The 20712-nt window shown below is 45.3% G+C and overlaps 1 protein-coding gene across 2 annotated transcripts in view; it reads left to right on the plus strand.

Annotated features, from left to right (window-relative positions):
- The window catches only part of SDC3 (syndecan 3), a 205060-nt gene that overhangs the window by 173900 nt on the left and 10448 nt on the right, over positions 1 to 20712 (plus strand). For both annotated transcript variants that reach the window (XM_029619749.1, XM_029619748.1), the window contains one exon: positions 5146 to 5422. In XM_029619749.1, coding sequence (XP_029475609.1) covers positions 5146 to 5422 — 277 coding nt within the window. The remainder of the gene's footprint in view (positions 1 to 5145; positions 5423 to 20712) is intronic.

A 20712-nucleotide genomic window follows, 5' to 3' on the forward strand; every position in this document is an offset into this window, starting at 1 on the left:
CAGAGCGCACTAACACACATTTGGATGCACGTTTCCGACACGCTAGCTTTACCCCTTATTCAGTAAGGGGTAATAGCACGCCGAAAACGCACGTCCAACCCCCCCAAAACTAATAGCGCCCGCAACATGCAAATGCATGTTGATGGCCCTATTAGTTATGCCCGCACAATTCAGAAAGTAAAATGTGCAGCCAAGCCGCACATTTTACTTTCAGAAATTAGCTCCTACCCAAAGGTAGAGTTAATATCTCTCGGCACCGGGAAAGTGCACAGAAAAGCAATAAAAACTGCTTTTCTGTGCACCCTCCGACTTAATATCATGGCGATATTAAGTCGGAGGTCCCAAAAGTTACAAATAGTTAAAAATTAAAAAAATAAATAAATAAAAATTTAAAATGGGCCCACGGCTCGTGGGTTGAAAACCGGACGCTCAATTTTGCCGGCGTCCGGTTTCTGAACCGTGGCTGTCAGCGGGTTTGAGAACCGACGCCGGCAAAATTGAGTGTCGGCTGTCAAACTTGCTGACAGCCACTGCTCCTGTCCAAAAAGAGGCGCTAGGGACGCGCTAGTGTCCCTAGCGCCTCTTTTTACTGTGGGCCCTAATTTAAATAAATTAATTTACTGAATCGCGTGCACAGGAGAGCAGGCCCTTGCCCGGTCTCCCGCGATTTTTACTGTATCGGCCTGCTAGAGAACTGTGTACAATTCTTGTCACCATATCTCAAAAAAGATATAGAGGACCTGGAAAAGGTTCGGAGAAGGATGACCAAAATAAGGGAAACAAAATGGTTCTCTTGTGAGGAAAGGCTAAAGATATTAAGGAGTCGATTTTAAAAGCAGCCGCGCACATGGACGTACATATGCGAGCAGCCCACTACTCGCACGGGGGGGGGGAGGGGGTTCCAATTACGCGGCAACACAATCGGCCTTTTTCCCAGTTTCCTCCAGTCCGCTCCAATTAAGGAGTGGACTGGGAGGGAACTTCCCTACCCCCTTACCTAACCTTCCTCCCTCTTCCCCTCTCCTCCCCGCGCCCTAAACCAAACCTAATTTTTTTTGGTACTTACTGCTTCTCTGGAGCAGAAGTAATCTCCGTGTGCCAGCCAGATGCCGGCGCATGCTTTCCCAAGACAGCATCGAATGGCGCTGTCCCGGCCCGCCCCTTTTGGAGAGGCCTGGCACCAGCGCATACCGGGGTTTATGCGTGTGGCCAGGCTTGTTGTAAAATGCACGCAGCACGCACAAGGCCCAGCCAATTGCATAAACCTTGAAACTTACGCACGTAGCCCATTTAAAATTTACTTGTAAGGTTTTTAGCTTGGAAAAGAGATGGTTGAGGGGAGATATGATAGAGGCCTATAAAATCATTAATGGTTTGGAAAAGGTAAATGCAAATCAGTTTACACTTTCAAAAAATAAAAAGACTAGGAGACACTCCATGAAGTTACTAAGTAGCACACTTAAAACAAATAGGAGAAATTACTTTCACTCAGCACGCAATTAAGCTCTAGAATTCAGTGCCAGAGGATATGGGGAAGGCAGTTAATGTAACCGAGTTTAAAAAAAGGTTTGGACAAGTTCCTGAAGGAGAAGTCCATAAACCATTATTAATCATTATATAAAAAATATGGCCCCTGTTCATCCTCTTCGATCTAGTTCACAACATCTCCTTATGTTGCCTAGTCTGAAGGACGCCCATCCCCAAGAAATGCTATTTCTATAATTGGTCCTAGGCTGTGGAACTCTTCCTGAAGAGATCAAAGACTATCACAGATCTTAAGTTTTTTTGCAAAAAATTAAAGGAATATTATTCCAGGAAGAACATTATGCCAGTTATGTTGGTTTAATGTTGTTTTGTTTGAGAAATAATGTTGTTGTTTTCTGATGTTTTGTGTATTTGTTTTAATGTTATTTTGTGCTCCATTTAGCGGAATATGAATTTTAAATAATTAAATAAAAATAAATAACCAGGTAGACTGGGAAAACTACTGCTTATCCATAGATATAAGGAACATGGAATTTATCTTCTGTTTGTGGTCCTGCCAAGTATTTGTGACCTGGATTGGCCACTGTTGGAAACAGGATACTGGACTTGATGGACCCTTGGTCTGTCCCAGTATGGCAAGTCTTATGTAATGGTCAGTATGCTAACAAACATGAAAGGGACAAATATTTCTGTTTACCTATGGAAGGGGAGCACAAAATATTTATATCCAACTATTTCCAATAAGAAAATATTGTAAAATAATATGGAGAAGTAAAGAACAGTAATTAGGGTTAACTTTTTATAATAAGTTAATTGGGCTCATTTGGAATAATTTATCAAACTAGAATTCCCCTAGTAAGTGCCTGTAAAAAAAAAAAATATATATTATTTTTCATTTTCGCATTTTTCTTTAATTGCATGCAAAAATGAAACAAAGACAATGAAACGACTTGTTTTGTAGTTTCCATTTTGTTTTCAAGCAGCAGTGCCACTGCTATTACTGGCATCAGTAGCCTGGGATCTACTTAGTGTTTGGCTACTTATAGCCTGGATTGGCCTCTGTTGGAAGCAGGATGCTGGGCTTGATGGACCCTCGGTCTGACCCAGTTTGGCAACTTCTTATGAGCCCTAGACTTCCCTAATGTAGTCTGGGACAGGAAGGCTATGCTTGCTGTGGCCACTGGGGACCATGAAGGGATGGACCCAGGGGAAGAGTATGCACGGGTACCAAGTGGTAATGGTGGTGCCCGCCACGCTGCAGTACCCAAGGGATCTGTGGGTCCTTTTCAGTTATTTTCTTCTCATTGCTTCTGTTCACGGTGCCAGATTTAGGCAAAATCTACCTAAACGACGGGTTAGGGCCTCCGATTCTGAGGGCCCTCTAAATACAAAAAAAAAGACCAAGTGTCCAAGTTTAGGAACGTTTTGGGTTGTGCTGCTTTGAGGGGCCTCTTAAATTAGGCAGAGACTGGGCGGGTCTTAATCTGGCCCTGGGGGTGGGGGAGAGGAGTTTAACCCTGTGGTGTTTCAAGTGTTTCTGTAACCCCCCCCCCCCCCCCAGCCCTTGTAGTCTTGCTGAGAGAGTGAATATAAAAATTTGGATTTCTCCAAAGAGGTTATCTTGGAGCACGTCTGCAATGTAAAACGCGTACATGGCAGTCTCTGGGCTGGGATGGTCTGGCAGCAGCCAGGGCTGCACGAAAGCTTCCCGCGGGTGCGGGATAATAAGGAGGAATAATGTTCTTCGTACTGTTCTGTATTACACCACTAGCCGTTAAGCCCGTTAAAACGGGCGAGATTCCATCGGTCAGACCGGCACGGATAGAGCCGCTCTGTTCTCCACAACTTCCCTTTTCCTTCCATCCTCTCTCACCTCATCTACAACCCCTTCCCTCTCCCAGCCCTCCTCCTCCTCCACTCTTTTTTCTCTTCTCCAGAACTTCTTACCCTTCCCACTTGTTCAGTCATATCCTCTTCCCTTTTCCCTTCCCCTTCTCCCCTCTCCCTCAGCCCTCTTCCACTCCCTCTTTTTCTCTACTCCACTTTACCCTTCCCACTTACATCCTCTTCCTTCCATCCCTTCCCTCTCCCTCAGCCCTCCTCCACTCCCTTTTTCTGTATTCCACAACTTTACCCTCCCCACTTATATCCTCTTCCTTCCCTCTCCCTCAGCCCTCCTCCACTCCCTCTTCTTCTCTCTGGCCCGCCTGACACTTAGATACCGCCGCCACTGCTCCATGGGAGGTCTCCGGGGGTCTCTCTCTCGCGCACGCCTCTCCACCGGGCTCGATGCTGGCCCGCCCGACGCTCGGAGATGAGGCGGGCGCGAGAGAGAGAGAGAGACTCCCGGCGACCTCCCATGTCTGTGTCTGTGCCGCTGCCTCTCCCCGCGCGCGAGAGAGAGAGAGAGAGAGACCCCCCCCGGACACCTCCTGTGCTGCCGCCGCTGCTCCTCCTCGCCGTTTCCAAGTCCGCTGGGCTCCCCTCTGACCGACGTGCTCTTGCGCATGCGCAGTAGAGCTGCTCTCTACTGCGCATTTGCGGCACGTCGGTCCAAGCCCATTTATATGGTAGATTGTAGAGGAGTAAGCAGAGACAAAAGGGACGATATGGGGACTGGCTTGAAAGTCATCAGAGGTGGGGATTTGGACTTGTATCGCACAACTTCTCCTTAGCTTAGTTTAGTTTTCTTAAGAGAGCAAAACGAGTACCAGCATGTACATTTCTTCCATCAGGGGGGGCCTATACCAGTCCTCAAGAACCACAAACGGGCCAGGTTTTCAGGTTATCCGCAACGAATACGCACAAGATAGATCTGCAGGCATCGCCTCCATGGTATGCAGATCTATCTCGTGCATATTCATTGTGCGCATCCTGAAAACCTGGCCTGTCTGAGGCTCTCAAGGACCGGTGCTGGCCGAGGAGGTGGATTGAAAGTGGGAGAATCGAAGTTAGGCGCCAACGCCAGGAGTTAGCTCGAAGTGAAACCAACGTACATTTAATTCTAGAGTAGCTTCATAACACGCATGAAGGAAGGGAGTGTTCGTCTGCTGGGGATGTCTATAAATAAAGTTCAGTAGTGGCGCCTCTTTACTGGACTAATTTAATTTTGTTTCCGAGAGCTTTCAAGAGCTGTTTTCCCTTCACTGTCTGGACCTGACGCAAAGAGCACAGGTTAAAAAAGAAAAAAGTCACAAACATGTTAGGTTAACCCAAGAAAAAGGTGTAGCTACCGATTATTGGTTGACCTTTTACTTCTACATAAAAAGTTCATGGTTTATAAGAAATTTAAATAACTAAATACAAAAAAAGCAAGGGAGCCAGAAAGGAAGGCACAGAACAGGCGAGTTGTAATTTTATGGAATCTCTCTTAACCAGCACTGTTTTAGTATCTCCATCCTGCTCCTTCCTCAGTCCTCTTGAGTCTCTTTTTTTTTTCTTCCCTTTCTCCAGGACTTTTTATTCCAAAATACTGAAGCTACCTTGTTTGAATGTCCGTCTCACCGCATGGGGTGGTGATGGAAAATACGGTGCTTTAGAAAGCGTCCGGCAAAGTCTGGCAGAGACCAAAAAAGGAGATAATCAAATCAGTTCAATAAGTTTCTTTCCAAAAGCTTTGATAAATGACTGACGATCTCTCTCTCTCTCTCCCTCTCACAGACCGAGAGCTGGGATGTGATCCTCGCCACCATCGTTGACAACGAAGTGGAAATTCCGGTCAGCGGAGGGCCCAGCGGCGACTCCGAGATCCGAGAGGAGGAGGATACCACTCGGCCCGAGCTGGGTAACGAGGTGGTTGCCGTGGTTACCCCGGCAGCGGGCCCGGGATCTGGGAGAAACGCAGAGACTGGCCTCATAGACAATACGATAGACTCCGGGAACTCGGCCGCCCAGCTGCCTCAGAAGAACATCCTGGAGAGGAAAGAGGTCTTGATAGGTGAGGCTCTTGTTCTCCCGCGCTGCGTGAAAACTTGGCAGCAGGGTTCGGCTGTCAGCGGGGCGGGGGGGGGGGGGGGGGGCTCTGAAGAAGAGAGAGAGAGAGAGAGGGAAGTGGGGTGGGAGAGGCGGCAGGGGAGAAGTTGGTGTGCAGGTGCCTTTCGGCTGTGGTGCAATCTCGGCTGCTGAAAAAATGACTTTGTAAACCTGAGGCTCTCAAGGGTCCAGGCCATCTCGCCTGATTAATGATTTCTAGTTTGTCTGGATTCAGAAGGCGCATTCAGTCGGGAAGAGCTTCTCGAGTGGACTGGATTACAGTAGCGGGTGAGATGTTCAGTTAAAGCCCTGGCCTCGTGTATGGAAAAATTCTAATCTCCGAGGGGTGGCCAATTTCCAACACGGCCATTATTCACTAAAGGTTTCCCCTCCCCCCCTCCCATGGGCACAGAATGGGGAAAACACCTTTGAGAGTAAGGTCCACAGTCTCTGCTTTCCGTGTACCTTATGAAAGGGACTGTACTGCTTTTTGCTCCCTAAGGGGGAGAGTAAGGGAAAGCTGGTGCTTACCCCTAGGAGTGAGATACAAGGAACAGATCAACTATTATTTGAGATCTGCCGGGTGCTTGTGACCCGGACTGGCCCCTGTGGGAGATAGCCTGCTGGCCTCCATGGACTTTGGCCTGACCCACCCATGACACTTCTTAGGTTTATGTTCCAAACTGCAAACTGTACGCCAGAAAAAGTCAACGGACAGTTTTCTGTGTGCCTGTGAATGAGTCCTCCTGCAGCACATGTGATGTCAGCAGCTCCGTCGGTAGCAGGGAGATCTCCTTCACCTCTGATCAGGACTGCTGAGGTCAAGCAGCTGTATCTTTCCTGGAGAAAACTGGAATTTTTTTTTTTAGTTGCGTGTAGTTTTCCAGCAAAATTCCACCCATGCAGAAAAAAGCGGTTTCCAAAATGAAAGTCCATGTGGACTTTGCACCGATGAGGGCAATTTTAAAATGTCCTCATCCCTCCGCGCCCTCCCCCCCCCCCCCCCCCCCCCCCCCACCTTTATTTATTTATTTATTTATTTATACGTTTTATATATACCGAAGTATTGGCGGGGGCCTTCACTCCGGTTTACAGTTATAACAACGCTATACATTGAAGTTGGATGAACAGCTTTAACAGAGTTAAAGTTATAAAGAATATATACAAACATTCGCTTCACCGAAATGTGTAGAAATCTTCATGCAAAAGCGCTGGACAAATAAATCTGAGTTTAAGATACCAAGTCTACAGGATAGTTTGGTCCCCCCTCCCCCCCACACATACACTAAATTCCTTATCGACTCTCCCCACTCACACTGCTCAGTCCCTTTGCACAACAGTAAACCACTAGCATCCCAAAACGTTGTCCTCATCGCCCCACAGCTCCTGCAGACCCTTTTCTATCAGACTTCGTTCTTTACAACACATTTCCTTCCTCCCTGGTTCTTGATCATTTCCCCTTCCCTGTGCCCCCTGGTTCCTGGTAGCTTCATTCTCTCTCCATTTTCCTGTCCCTTGGTTCCTATTGCAATTCCCTTACCTGCCTTGTGACTCCCAGATACTATTCCTTCTTAACTTGGATAGGTGCTGCCTGGTGCCATCTAAGTGCTGAAAAGAAAAAACAAAACCAAAAAACAAATGAACGGTAAGCGCAGTATTAAAAGGCTTTGTCTGGCTAACTTTTGGAGTCAGCTGGGTAAAAGCTGAGAGTTGAATTTTTTTTTACTTGCCAAGCAAATAAGTTCTGTGCATGCAAAATGTGTCTCGATAAAAAGGGATGGAATTGGAGGTTTGAGGGCGGGGCCAAAGTTTAGCTGGTGAGTGCAGATACTGAGCACGTTCTGTGTTTTAAGTCTGATCAGAAAATGCCTGTCCAAGTTATCCAGGTAGGGTTATGCATGTAACTTTATCCGGGCAGATTTATTGTTAAGTGTTTATCTGAATAAAGTTACGTACATACATTTATCCGGATAACTGACCACATTACTTCCAAGAAGTTTTTTCATTGGCTAGCCATGATTTCAGCCTGCCTTTGTTGTGTAGCACAACGGACTGTAGTTGATTTTTCTTGGCAATTTGACGTTTAATGGACCCACTCTTTACTGTGTTTCGGTAAATTCCCTAGGAGTCTTCAGTCCTCCCTGTTCTTTGCTGGGGCGTCTCCACGTTACACAAAGTGAACTAAACCCTAGACAACTTTTTTTTTTTTTTTTCCCAGCAGCTTATAAGCTCTTTGCAACCTGAACTAACATTTATTCATGAAGAGCTCGGATTAATGTTCAGCTCGATGCTACTACCATCTGTTTAATTTGAGAGGTAGGGGAGAGCACGGGAGCACTAGAGTCTGAGGCTGGCTTGCTGCCCAGATAGCGAGGACACCAGCCAAGTAAGAGTCAGTGAGAATATTGTGGCATGGCTGACCCGTGGAAAATATTCTTCATTGTCTTTCTGGTAATTAAAGTCACTGGGTAAAATGAAACCTCTGAATTGACATATTGCTTCTCTCAGATTTTTCTGCCTGTGTTTGATCAATCTGTTGGTGAAATCCTTTATTTTTTTTTACATGTCAGGGTACTGCACAGACAGAATGGAATATAGAGTGTCCTTTTTATATGGTAGATTCCAAATAAGAAATTGAATCATTAACTTTCAGTGCAGAGTTCTAGTAGGCGGATTGGTCATTGAGAAATCTTGATTATAGATTTTTTTTTTAAATGTTTTGGCTCGGCAGTTTCTTCCTTCTCCTTTTTTGGGCCTCCAGCTGAATCAAAAGCAGCTTTATTAGGCTACAGTACCATGAGCCTTCATTCTCAGCTACCAGCGGATTTTGTTCCCCTGTTTTTATATCACGTGGCCAACGTGGCCCAGTCATCGCGGTGACTGTCCTTGGCCAGGGAAGGGGCCGCCAACAGAAGCTGATTCTGGAACCCAGCTAATGTGGAGGCTAAGCGCAGTTGCTGGGTGATGCTAGAGAGTGAGACCCCTTCCCTGGGGAGGGGCTACGGACATGGCCTCTGCAACATCCTGAGCCTCTGCAGACACAAGCAGCAGAAACAGAGCTTGGGATCAAACTCTGGTTACTTGCTGCCAAACCGCCAGGCCAGCCCAAGACATCTGGATTCTTTGCAGGCTGAGATATGCACCCAACCTATTATCTAAAGGTGATTATCCTTCAATTACAACAGCAATTAACAATGAAGGAAGGAAGGATGAAGGCTTAAAACTCAAGAAAGGAAGTCCCATGGCTTGGTCCTTCAGGCTTGCTGTCACATCTGAAGAAGGGGTCTGTATGATCTCGGAAGCTCTTGTCATGTTCTCATCATTAGATGATTCTTATGTATCCAACGAGGAAGGCAGTGAAAATCCTGCATAGGCATGAGTTCTCCAGTGCTGCTCAACGTGATCCTATTAAAAATGACTTTAACCTCATTTGCAATAGGGTAAATTCCAGGCCAATGTTTACCCTTCACACCAAATTGGAGCCTGATCTGTTCGCTCAGAGGAAAGTTTTCATACCTCAGGATAGATAGAAACTACTGCTTAAGCAGTTTTCTGCCATTTGTCGAAAAGCACTAGCAAAAGAGAATGGAGCCTGCAAATCCAGATCTAATAATACTTACCACTCTTATCACACTACTACCGTAGATATATGCAGCACTGTGCGATGGTGCGTAGTATTCAGGGATGGTAAGCCTCTGCCTCAGAGAGCTTTGAAGCAAAGTTGGGTTCCTTGGGCAATGGGAGATGACGTGACTTACCAAAGGTTGCAGGGACAGTTGGTGAAAGCAGCAGCATCTCAACCTTGGTGTCCCTGGTTTCTCACCCCATTGCTGTAATCCCGAAATGACGCCCCCTAAAAGATCTCGTTGTTTACATACTCACAGCAAGGGCTTCCATAGACTGAGTTTCTGTGGTTACAAACCTTCTCATAAAACAAATATTGGCCTGCACACAGTGACGGTCTGGCCTGTTCTTTCCTCAAGCAGAACCCTTAAATACTTTTCCATTTCAGTGGTTTATTGTAAGTTCTTATGCACGTATTTTTGTGAATTATTTTTAATTTGCAATTTCCAGTAGCCCAGCAAGTTTAAGGATAATTTTCAAACAGCTCGTGTCTATGGGTTACCCGTAGACTTTCACCTGACTTTTCAAAGCAAACTTAAGCACACAAGTCCACTTTGAAAATTTGTGGGAAGTTCTGATAACATGCAAAGATATATGTGCAGAAACTTGTGCCCTGCTCCGAGCTGGTGCAGCTTTCTTCATGTAAGTTTAGGTGCATATGTCTAAGGAAAGAATGGCGGAGGCGAGAACAGGATCGGAGTTCAGAAGAGCTTGGGATTAAGCATGGAGGATCTCTGCGGGAGAGGAAGAGGCTTTAAAGCTGAGCAGGAGATGTGGATGGGAAGACAGGATGATCTCAAACTGCTGTTGTGTTAAGTGTGTCTCTACTTTTGAAAATCACATAAGAACGTGTGTGCACGCAAATCCTTTCACCGCCCTGACTGCTCGCTGGAACGCCTCTTACGAGTGTGTGTAAAAGTATGAGTGAATTTGGGTTTCCCACATTCTTCTCCCTGCACAATCCTCGGGGTGATTTTCAAAGTGCAATTTTGTGCATAAAACGGGGTTTTTATGCGTGAAAAATGCTTTGAAAAAGAAGTCCGTGATTTCAGGTGGTGGTCTTTTTCGCTGTCTCCTGATGAAGATGATGATGTAACCCATACCATCTTGGCTCTGCTCCATCTTCTGACTGCTCTGGAATTCTCCATGACCCTTTGGTCCAACAACGAGAGATGTTACCTAGTGGCCAGGCAATCAAGGTTTTGGTAGCTACTTTTTAACTCATTACCAATGTTGCAGTTTTCTGGCCAGATGCTGAAATACTGAAGTTGGCATATAACACATTCCTTTGCATGATGATATTGATATAATGACATAGGAGGGTTATTGCCAGCTCACCGTTAAACACACAGTGACTGTGAAGCCTACTGCCAACTAGTTCTCAACGGGCTGTCATGATGGTTGGCAACATCTTTTGAAGTTATCTACCACTGTGGCGACTGTAAAGTTTCATACAGTCTCTTCTCTGCAATAAAAAAACATATGCAGTGGTTGTCGGGCATTTAATTTAGGTAACTTATTTTGGCTGTTCCGTACATTGCTTAACAACTCGTCAATGGTTTAACAGTGGAATCCTATGTTGTATAGTGTTTTGTTGGGGAAGAGGGGGTTAGCACTTTTCAAAAATATGAAAAGCACTATTAGGTTTTGACATAGGTGTCTGTCCATCTGTCTGTCTGTCAGAGGCGGTGCTGAACAGCAGTGAGACGCTCCTGTTGATCTGTGAATAGAAATGCGTCTGCTATATGTAATCATTCCACATCAAGAAAACCTTCCATGTCACCTTCCATTTCCCCCCTCCCTCTACCTAGGTGTATTAGTGGTGGTTTAATTTTTTTTTTTTTTTTTTATTATTTGAGATGGTTGGACAGCCATGTTCTTCCTTGGAAGACATCTCTAACGCATGACGAGAATCTCTCAAATGATTCATTTTTAGCTACACACACACTTTTGTGTTCTCTCCATCAAGGGGGAATAAAACATTTGCAAAAGTGTAAGAATGCAATTGTTCACAGAAATAGAATATGCACATATTGTTGAAGACAATGGGAAGATGCAGCAGAGCCTAAGGAATAGCTTGGTGGATGGCACGTACATTTCAGGATGGAGAAACATAAGCACAAAAATAGGCCAGTAATCTTTTTGAAGGGCCATATGAGTCAAAATAAAAAAAAGACTTGAAGATCCTGGTAAAGAACAAACTACAAAAGGATGATATCAACTCATGGGACCATCCAGGAGTGCAGTGAGCCAAAATTTTGGATTTTAAAGCTGATGATTCAAGAAGATAGACTCAATCCAAGCATTTGAGGCAGGCAGTTTATTGGGCTCAGTTAGCCATACTAAAATTGTGTTAACACAAAATTGCCTTCCCCACTGAAAATACGGCCATCAGGTTGGTAACGGTGTAATACAAATAATCAGGGCAATCATAAGAAAGTGGCTGAAATATGCTGAATCAAGCGGCCTCAGTCTGGGACGCTTATATAAGGGCTATCATGCCTGAAAGGAGGCATGCAGCTATGGATTAGCTTACCCGTCTCCCACATGAATCAATCATTCACCCAAAGTGCAGTCAATATATTAGATATTTTTCTATATAAATCTTAATAGTATGTAAGGGCACCATTCAAAATAACTGCTTCCCAGTCCCTGTCATTGACCGATGTTTCAGCGGTGCCTGCTTCGGGGGGTCTGGTAATGCAAGCACTTACCTGGCACCGAGGCGCACCACTGGTCCGTAACCGGTCATTGTAGCGGAGAAGGAAGGATGCACAAACGGAGCCCAACCGGCAAGAGAAGCCTGGGACCCTCTGAATCAATCTGGCCCCTTCCTTCACACAAGAAGGGATGGAAAACACAGAAGAAGATGGCAGAAAAGGACCACTTAGCTCATCCAGTCTGACCACTTCTACCTGAGTACTGCACTGCCGCAAGTCTTACTCAATCTGTGGTCTTCTCCCTTCCTCTCTTTTTGCATCTCTTCTATGTCTACTTGACTTTTGACACTGTTTTGGCTCTACCATTTGTGCTGGAAGTCTGTTCCAGGGGGGTCTATCGCCTTCTCAGTGAAAAAGTATTTTCTCACGTTTTCTTTTGAGCCTTTAGCTTCATATGACAGCCTCTTGAGCTCTTCCTTCTATAGAAAATTCTACCTTTCCTTATCTTACTGAAACTAGCTACATAATTGAATATTTGTATCTCATCTTTTTGTTTTCCCTTCTTTCTTCTTTGGAGTACATCTTTAGCTCATTCAGGCTCTCTATGCATGACATATAGCGTAGGCCATGTAATATTTTGGATCGAAATGTGAATAATTTTCAGGCTGGCTCAGTTTTGCATGTCTGGTTTCAGATCCAGATTGTCAGTGGCTTGCCAGGATGGGTGTGACCTGAAAGAATTCTGAATATGTGGCTTTATTATTTCTCCCACCTGATTTCATGGGTTCCAATTATTGCAATTGACAATTGAGCTCCAAAAAATTCCATCTGTGGTTGGTGGCCTGGATTAGAGATAGGGTTTAGGATCATGATTTGCTGCTGATGATTATCTGGATCATCTCTACTTTTAAATGCATGTGGGAACCTCTAGGCTGGCTTGAGCATCATGCAAGCCACAGTGGACTGCCACAGATTGGAAAACATGAGTAGCAATGAATATCCCCTGCCCCAGATGGGGGCTCAAATGAAGTCTAGCCGTAGTGGAAGCAGTAGAATCGACAGTGGGTGTCTAGATACACTTCAATGAAATCTGATTGTGAAGGATGAATATCTTTATTCAGTTTAAGTGCTGTCACACAAAGTTGCTTCAAAGTAAATATGAGCCGAGGCAACAAAATTCCAAAAGAAAACAATACTGCCTATGAACCTTAAGCCCGAAACATCTGGTTTCCGCATCCTATTCTCCGTGCCTTCGCATGTACCTTCCTTCTGGATTTGTCTGCCTTCTTCACGGATGAGAAATGCTTGCAGTGCATCTGGCCGAGAGACTAGATTCAGGTCAGTCGCCGAGCCAGAGGTCTGGCCCTACCGTGCACACAACCTTCTTTCCTCTCACATAGCAGCCTGTTGAACTGCAGCTTCTTGGCAGCTGTCAGACTCGTGTTTGTTGGCAGCAGTTCCTTCGTCTGCAACACCGATTTACGCAGCCAGTAACGCATGGCCCCTCAAAGCACGCTGACAATGAAAGCGTGTTGCCCCTAGGGAATCAGCAGCGCTCATGGTGCGTGAAGGCATGTGGGGGCAGGGAGTGAGATGGGATGATGAGAGCTATGCACTGCTTTAGCCAACACCAGAAAGTGAAGTCTCGTGCCCTGCAGGATGGGACAAGTTGTACTGAGGAATTGATAATAGTTGAACACAAATGAAAATCTTTAGCCCAATGGTTAAATTGCTGGCAAATGCGCAAATGCTATGCAAAGTGAAGTAAAATTCAGAAGGGGTGTGAAGGGACAGTGCAAATGGCGTTTGCAAGTTAGAATAGAGGCCTACACCTCGGGGAAGAGAATCTCAGCCATCACACAGTGGCAACACCTAGTGGCCATATTCAGAGCACATGCATGCCCATGTGCTATTTCCACAATGAACATACAAAGGAGGCAGCGCATGCAAATAGATCTCATGCATATTCATCACAAAAATCCTGAAAACCCAATTGGGTTGTGGCACTTGAGGACTAGATTTGAGAACCCCCCTTCTAGGGCCGTGGTCCTTAACCTGGTCCTAGATGAGTCCCTAGCCAGTCTTGTTTTGAGGATATGTCACAATGAATACGCAATGAGAGAGATTTGAATGCACGCTCTCCACTGTATGCAGGTACCTTGTGGATATCCTAAAAACCAGAGTGGTTAGCTGCTTGGGGGTCACTGATGGGAACCACAGAGCCTGTGGCTCCCGGCCAAGGATGGTCATTTTGATGGCTGGGCTAGATCCAAGGATATTTGGGGGAGGGGGGCAACCCTGGGTAGTCTGAATGAATGTTCAGAGAACTGTAGCCCCATCAGAGACCAATTCTAATTGAGATGAAAGCTACTGAGGAGAGAGAACGGAGCAGGAAGAAAAAAAAAAAAAAGGAAAGCTCATAAGCAAAGATTAGAAGACACATTACCATGTTGCAGGTTCTAGTTTGGGAAAGACTAGACAAGGTCAAACATGGTTGTCCGGTGATCAAGAAGATTTATAGATCTGTTTGTGAATTCTTTGCAGGCTGTGACACTGTTTATTGGAGCAGCTTAAGAATTACCCTAAGGCGATGATGCACCTCAGCTTCTTCAGAAGGAACACTTGAGTGTGATTTTCTTCTCACTCCTTTTTTTTTTTTTTTTCTTTTCTCATACATTGATTGTGACTTATTAGCGAAATAGGGTCTGCACAGGACGAGGGGCTGGGGAGGCAGGCCGGGTTTGAACCCCATATTTCGGTCAGAAAAACACTTTGCTGAAAAGAGGGCGTCTAACCCTGCATGAGGAACGGAAGCAACAGCGGGTGAAAAAACAAAATCATTGACTGCCAAAGAAGCCAATGGTGGCAGTGATTCATTATAATAGCTTGCCTGTCTGGGCCCTTTTTATCCAGAGACTTCTCAGTAATATGAAATGAGAATATGAGTGTGAAACAAGAGGCGTCTTGGAGGAGGACATTATGGCTCTTCACTCGGCACAGGGGGAGGCGAGACAGATCACCGATAACTGCTTTGCTCAGGACTGGTGTAGGGGCTTCAAGCATCGTTTATCTTCTTTCACTGAAGTGGTTGTGATTTCTTCATGGTTTTATGTTTTTCACCTTTAGCCTGCAAGCCCTGATTCTTTAATTGCGGGAGCGTACGCCCATCATTAACAATCTGCTCCGCTGGCATTGCTATGTAGCTGTTTTAGGTGCCTGGAAGGGCCCTCAGGAAGTCATCGAGTCTACAGTCCCAAACTTGGGTCCTCGTGACCCAGCAGCCAGTCATGTTTCAGGATATGCACCTTATCTCATGCATATTCGTCATGGATCTCCTGAAAATCCAATTAACTGTGGGTTCACCAGAACAGATTTGGGGAGCCTTAATCTAGCCCATCTCTCTATCAAGGCAGGATCCACTTTACGTATATCTTCCTAGATAAATGTTCATCTGAACTGCTCTTAAAAGCCATTAGTGAAAGTTCTCCATCCTATAGGTAACACGTACTTGGCTTCCCTCACCGTTAGAATATCTCTGGGCTATTAGCACTCTTATACCTATCTGCTCTAAGTTTCCTGGTTGCTTGAAAAATATCTAGATGTCAGCTGTCCCTCCAAACTTTCACATTTTAAAAACCTGGGGTCCCTGGTGACCCTGGGAACCTGACGCTGGACTAAACAGATCTAGCGGCCACATAGAGATGGTGCGAGTACATGAGAGAGAAGGTGGGAAGCCACAGGAATTGAAGTATGCGGTAGCTCATCTCACCCCAGTGCTGCTGTGGGTCTGCATGGCCCACAACCATTTGTACAGCAAAGAAGATGAAGAAACCTGTAAGACTGAGCCGATGAGGGGAAGGTACAGGGAAGAGTGTGTAGGAAGGGGCAATAGAGAGGTCAGGGGCGTAGGATGACTGCTGAAGTTGGTGGTGCACCAGAAAACTTGCTGCTGCCATGTGCCCTAGAACACAGAACACCCTCCTACATTACCCCGTGAGCACCATTTTCTTTGATGCAAAAAAGCCTATCAGTTTTATGCACACAGCAACCCAATCCTTAGAGTGTACATTAGCTAATTGTTACGTTTAGCCGGTCGCGAAACAGCTGCACAACTGGCTGCACTCAACCCCTGGAGCCGCCGATGCAAAGTGAGTCTCCGACTTGGCTGGGATGCTGCTGCCATGCTCCTTCCACTGATCCCCATAGGTGTGCGCACACCAGACCTTAAAGGCCCTGTGACTAGAAAGTGCCTGAGGCTCTGGGAGATGACACTGGGGCCAACTGGAGATTTTAACCCCAGCCGCACTTTCAGTCGGCACCTCAGCAAAGCGAGTTGCTAGTGCATCCAGCTAGTAATGCCGCCCTGATCCAGCCACAAATTGACCGGCTAAATGATAGCCTGATAAGTCCTACTTATCCAGCTATCTGCTGGTTTAATATCTGGCCCTAAATGTCAAAACAGCTGATGAACACCTAATAATTTAAAAAACGTGCATAAATTTGTTCTAATATTTCCCAGACACCAATAAAATATTTCAAAACATCTGAATAAAACATCCAATAATTTAAAAAATTTACATAAATTTGTTCTATTTCCCAAAAAGCAATAAAATATTTAAAAACAATAGAAACATCAAATTACACCCAATAATTCAAACTAATAAGGATTTAAAAAAACCTCCTGCTCTCCATACCTGAGATCTTTTGATTTTCAGTCACCCTGAGACTATCATGGAATTGGGGAGATAGTTTGTGCAGCCCTAGCTTCTCTCTCTCTCTCACACACACATACATACTCACACATTCATTCTTTCACACACTCCCTGTCTCTCATATACATGCCACTGCTTTCACACACACTCCCTCTCTCTCTCTCACACACACATACATACTCACACATTAATTCTTTCACGCACTCCCTGTCTCATATACATGCCACTGCTTTCACACACACTCCCTCTCTCTCACACACACACACATACATACTCACACATTAATTCTTTCACGCACTCCCTGTCTCATATACATGCCACTGCTTTCACACACACTCCCTCTCTCACACACACATACATACTCACACATTCATTCTTTCACGCACTCCCTGTCTCATATACATGCCACTGCTTTCACACACACATACATACTCACACATTCATTCTTTCCCGCACTCCCTGTCTCATATACATGCCGCTGCTTTCATACACACTCCCTCTCTCACATACACACACACATACATACTCAAACATTCATTCTTTCACGCACTCCCTGTCTCATATACATGCCACTGCTTTCACACACACTCCCTCTCTCACACACACACACATACATACTCACACATTCATTCTTTCATGCACTATACATGCTCTGATACAGAGTGGGAGCAGCCAAGTAGGAGAAGCTTTCAAAAGCCCCCAGTTCTTATTTATCCTCAGCAAAGACGTAAAGAATTGGGAAGAAAGACAAGGAGCTTCATAATTTTTAATTGTTCCGGCTGCTAGTTAAATCATCAAAAACAAATATTTGTCAGTCAAATTGTTGTAAAACATTAGAAAAATGCTCCCAGCATTGTGTCTTTGTAGAGCCAGCCTCCAGCATGGCTCGGAGAAGCTGCCGTTAGCAGAAGGAATATTGATTGTAGAGCAGTACAGCAGGCCAGCACCCAAGGACTAATTAAGCTGCTAGCAAGCCATCTGACTTGGTAGATTTTTCTTAATGGTGGCAGGATTATTAAATCCAGTAAAAGATTGCATTTGTATAGCATCCTGTCTAGTGAGTATTGAGATGGAAAGATACATATATATATATATATATATAGATAGATATATATATATTTTTTTAAATTGTGTACAGCTTTTTTTAAGTGCAGGTTGCTATTGAGGGCTAGACAGATTTTGAAATTCTGCTAGCGTTTCACATCTTGGCCAGGTGGATGGGAGTATGCACCTACTGCTATAGTCTTGGAATTTCTGTCCCTACCGTACATTTTGTTAGGCAGGCTGTAAGTGAACACTTTACTGGGGCTTGAACAAAAAATATATATCTCAGTGTCTCCTGTATAAGGCCCAAGCACATTTAGGAGGCAATATTTAGACTGCTTGGGTGGGTTGGGGGCTCCTGCAAGCTTTATACATGCTTTGAAACAGCAGGGGGGGGGGGTTTCAAACACACTTTTTTTTATTACAGTAAATACCTATTCATCCATGTAGAAAACTTTTCAAAATTACTCTCTTTAACTTCTCACCACATCTGCAGTTCTTTCCTATTTTGAGGACTGGAGGTGTTACTGCTGCAGTTCCATTGTGTGGTGGTGGAGGGGAAAGAGTGAGCTGATGTGTGTTAGCTATAGGAATTGTATCTGCTCATCTCTCCCAGAGTTGTAGAGAGTCCAACAGGGCAGATGGGTGTGGGACAAGTTGTTCCTTCTCTGTTAGTATATTTTTGTGATTAAACCATCCATGTTCTGAGCAGTGAATTAAGTTTGTGGTACTGGCGGTGACTGGCATTCTCCAAAAACAAGCAGGACGTCAGTCCTCACACTTGGGTGACGTCATCCGATGGAGCCTGGCATGGTAAACCTATGGCAAAGTTTCTAGACCTTTGACTGAGCTTCTCTATGCCTGCTCAGCATGCATTATACCTCACGGCCATGCAGGGTCCCTTCAGTCTTACTTTTTCCGCAGAGCCTGATGGTTTGTGGTTGTGTGAATCTCTCACTTTTTTCTCTTCACTTTAGGATTTTGTAAGCGGTTTTTTTTACCCGAAGTACTGTTGAGATTGAGCTCATTGACCCAGAGTCCCTCTGTTCCCCTTTGTATCATCCCTAGGTTGTTTTTTCACGTTTTTCACTGTTTCCTTTTGCATTCATATCCCTGGAGCGGCTGAGCACTTGGTGCACCCCATCCATCTATTTTGATCTTGAATCTCTTCTGTTTTGCAATACCATGTCATCAGGGTTCCAGTGATGTGTGAGGACCATGGTCTTTTATGGATCCCCATGATAAATGTCTTCCACTTGAGAGCATTGCATGATGTCCGGGGTTGCTGCAGATGCTTACAGGTGATCCCAAGGGACGCAGATCCTATTTGGAGAAGATGGAACAACTCTTTGGACACCAGAAGACCAATTCATTGGTATCTGAGGCATTAACATCAAGGGACTTCAGAGCTGCACCATTGGCCACTAAACCACCAATGTTGGCGGGGCCGTTGGTGTCAATGACTGTCAGAGATTCTGGAGATAGGCCATTGCCCAGTTACTCCAGGCCGAAGATTTCATCAGGTTTGTCTTTTTTGACCATGGTGTGCATCGAGGGATGCCAAAGAAGCATTGGCATCAGTCCCCCTTGATGCATGGTGCAGGTTTGGGGATGCTCCAGCTTTGGTTGAGAAGCCCCTAAAGCAACCTCATGAGAGGAGTCCCAATCCTCTGCAGTTCCCAGGGGTTTGCCAAAGTCTCCATCTGTCCAGACGTCAGCTATTGATCCTCCTCTTGGTTCCGAAGAGGATCTGATCACTCCTCCTGGCTTTAAGAACATAAGAAATTGCATTACTGGGTCGGACCAAAGGACAATCAAGCCCAGCATCCTGTTTCCAACAGTGGCCAATCCAGGCTACAAGTACCTGGCAAGTACCCAAACACTAAGTAGATCCCATGCTACTGATGCCAGTATTAGCAGTGGCTATTCCCTAAGTCAACTTGATTAATAGTTAATGGACTTCTCCTCCAGAAACTTATCCAAACCTTTTGTAAACCCAGCTACACTAATTGCACTAACCACATCCTCTGGCAACAAATTCCAGAGCTTAATTGTACGTTGAGTGAAAAAGAATTGTCTCAGATTAGTTTTAAATGTGCTACTTGCTAACTTCATGGAGTGCCCCTTAGTCCTTCTATTATCCGAAAGAGTAAATAACTGATTCCCATCTACCTGTTCTAGACCTCTCATGATGTTAAAGACCTCTATCAATTCACCCCTCAGCTGTCTCTTCTCCAAGCTGAACAGCCCTAACCTCTTTAGCCTTTCCTCATAGCAGAGCTGTTCCATCCACTTTATCATTTTGGTTGCCCTTCTCCAGTGCAACCATATCTTTTTTGGAGTTCATCGGAGCTCTGCTTGACTCTACTCAGGCCAAGGCCTTCCTGCCACAGTACAGGGCTATCACCTTGATGGCCATCGTGGCAGAGATTCATGCGAGCCAGGAGATATCGGCAAGGCTCATGTTGAGGCTGTTGGGCCAATTAGCCACAATCGTTCATGTTACTCCCATGCCATGCCTACACATGAGAAGAACCCAATGGACCCTCAGATCCCATTGGCTTCAGGCCACGCAGGATCTTCGAAACTGCATACAGGGCACTCCAGAACTCCTTGTCCTGGTGGTGAGAAATTTTCAATTTAGTTCAGGGAATTTCTTTCCAAATTCCTCCAGTACAAATTGTTCTGCTGACTGATGTGCCCACCCTGTGATGGGGCGCGCATGTAAACTTGGGCACAGCACCCAGTGCGTTTCTCCGCCCAGGAACTTCAGTTTCAAATCAACTTCCTGGAGCTCCATGAGATCAATTATGCACTATGGGCTTTCAGAGATTGGCTGTCCAACAAAATTGTGTTGATTCAGACTGACAACCAAGTGGTGATTATACTATTTCTACAAGCAGGGGGTTACAGGCTCTTACCTCCTGTGTCAAGAAGCAATCCAGATGTTGTGGGCCCTCTCATGAGATAATGTGCAGGGCCACATATCTAGTGGGTCTGGATGGATAGTGGACAGACTGAGTCAATCCTTCAGACCCCACAAATGATCTCTGACCAAGGAGTAGCAAATCAGATCTTCTACCTCTTGGGGTCCCGGAGGTGGATCTGTTCACAGCCCCTTGGAATACGAAGGTCCCCCTGTTCTGTTCCGCATTCAGGGCACATAGCAAGCTTGCCTCAGACTCCTTCTCTCTTCATTGGGGCCAGGGTCTTTT

The sequence above is a fragment of the Rhinatrema bivittatum genome, chromosome 11, assembly GCF_901001135.1.
Source record: "Rhinatrema bivittatum chromosome 11, aRhiBiv1.1, whole genome shotgun sequence".
In the NCBI taxonomy this organism is placed as follows: Eukaryota; Metazoa; Chordata; class Amphibia; order Gymnophiona; family Rhinatrematidae; genus Rhinatrema; species Rhinatrema bivittatum.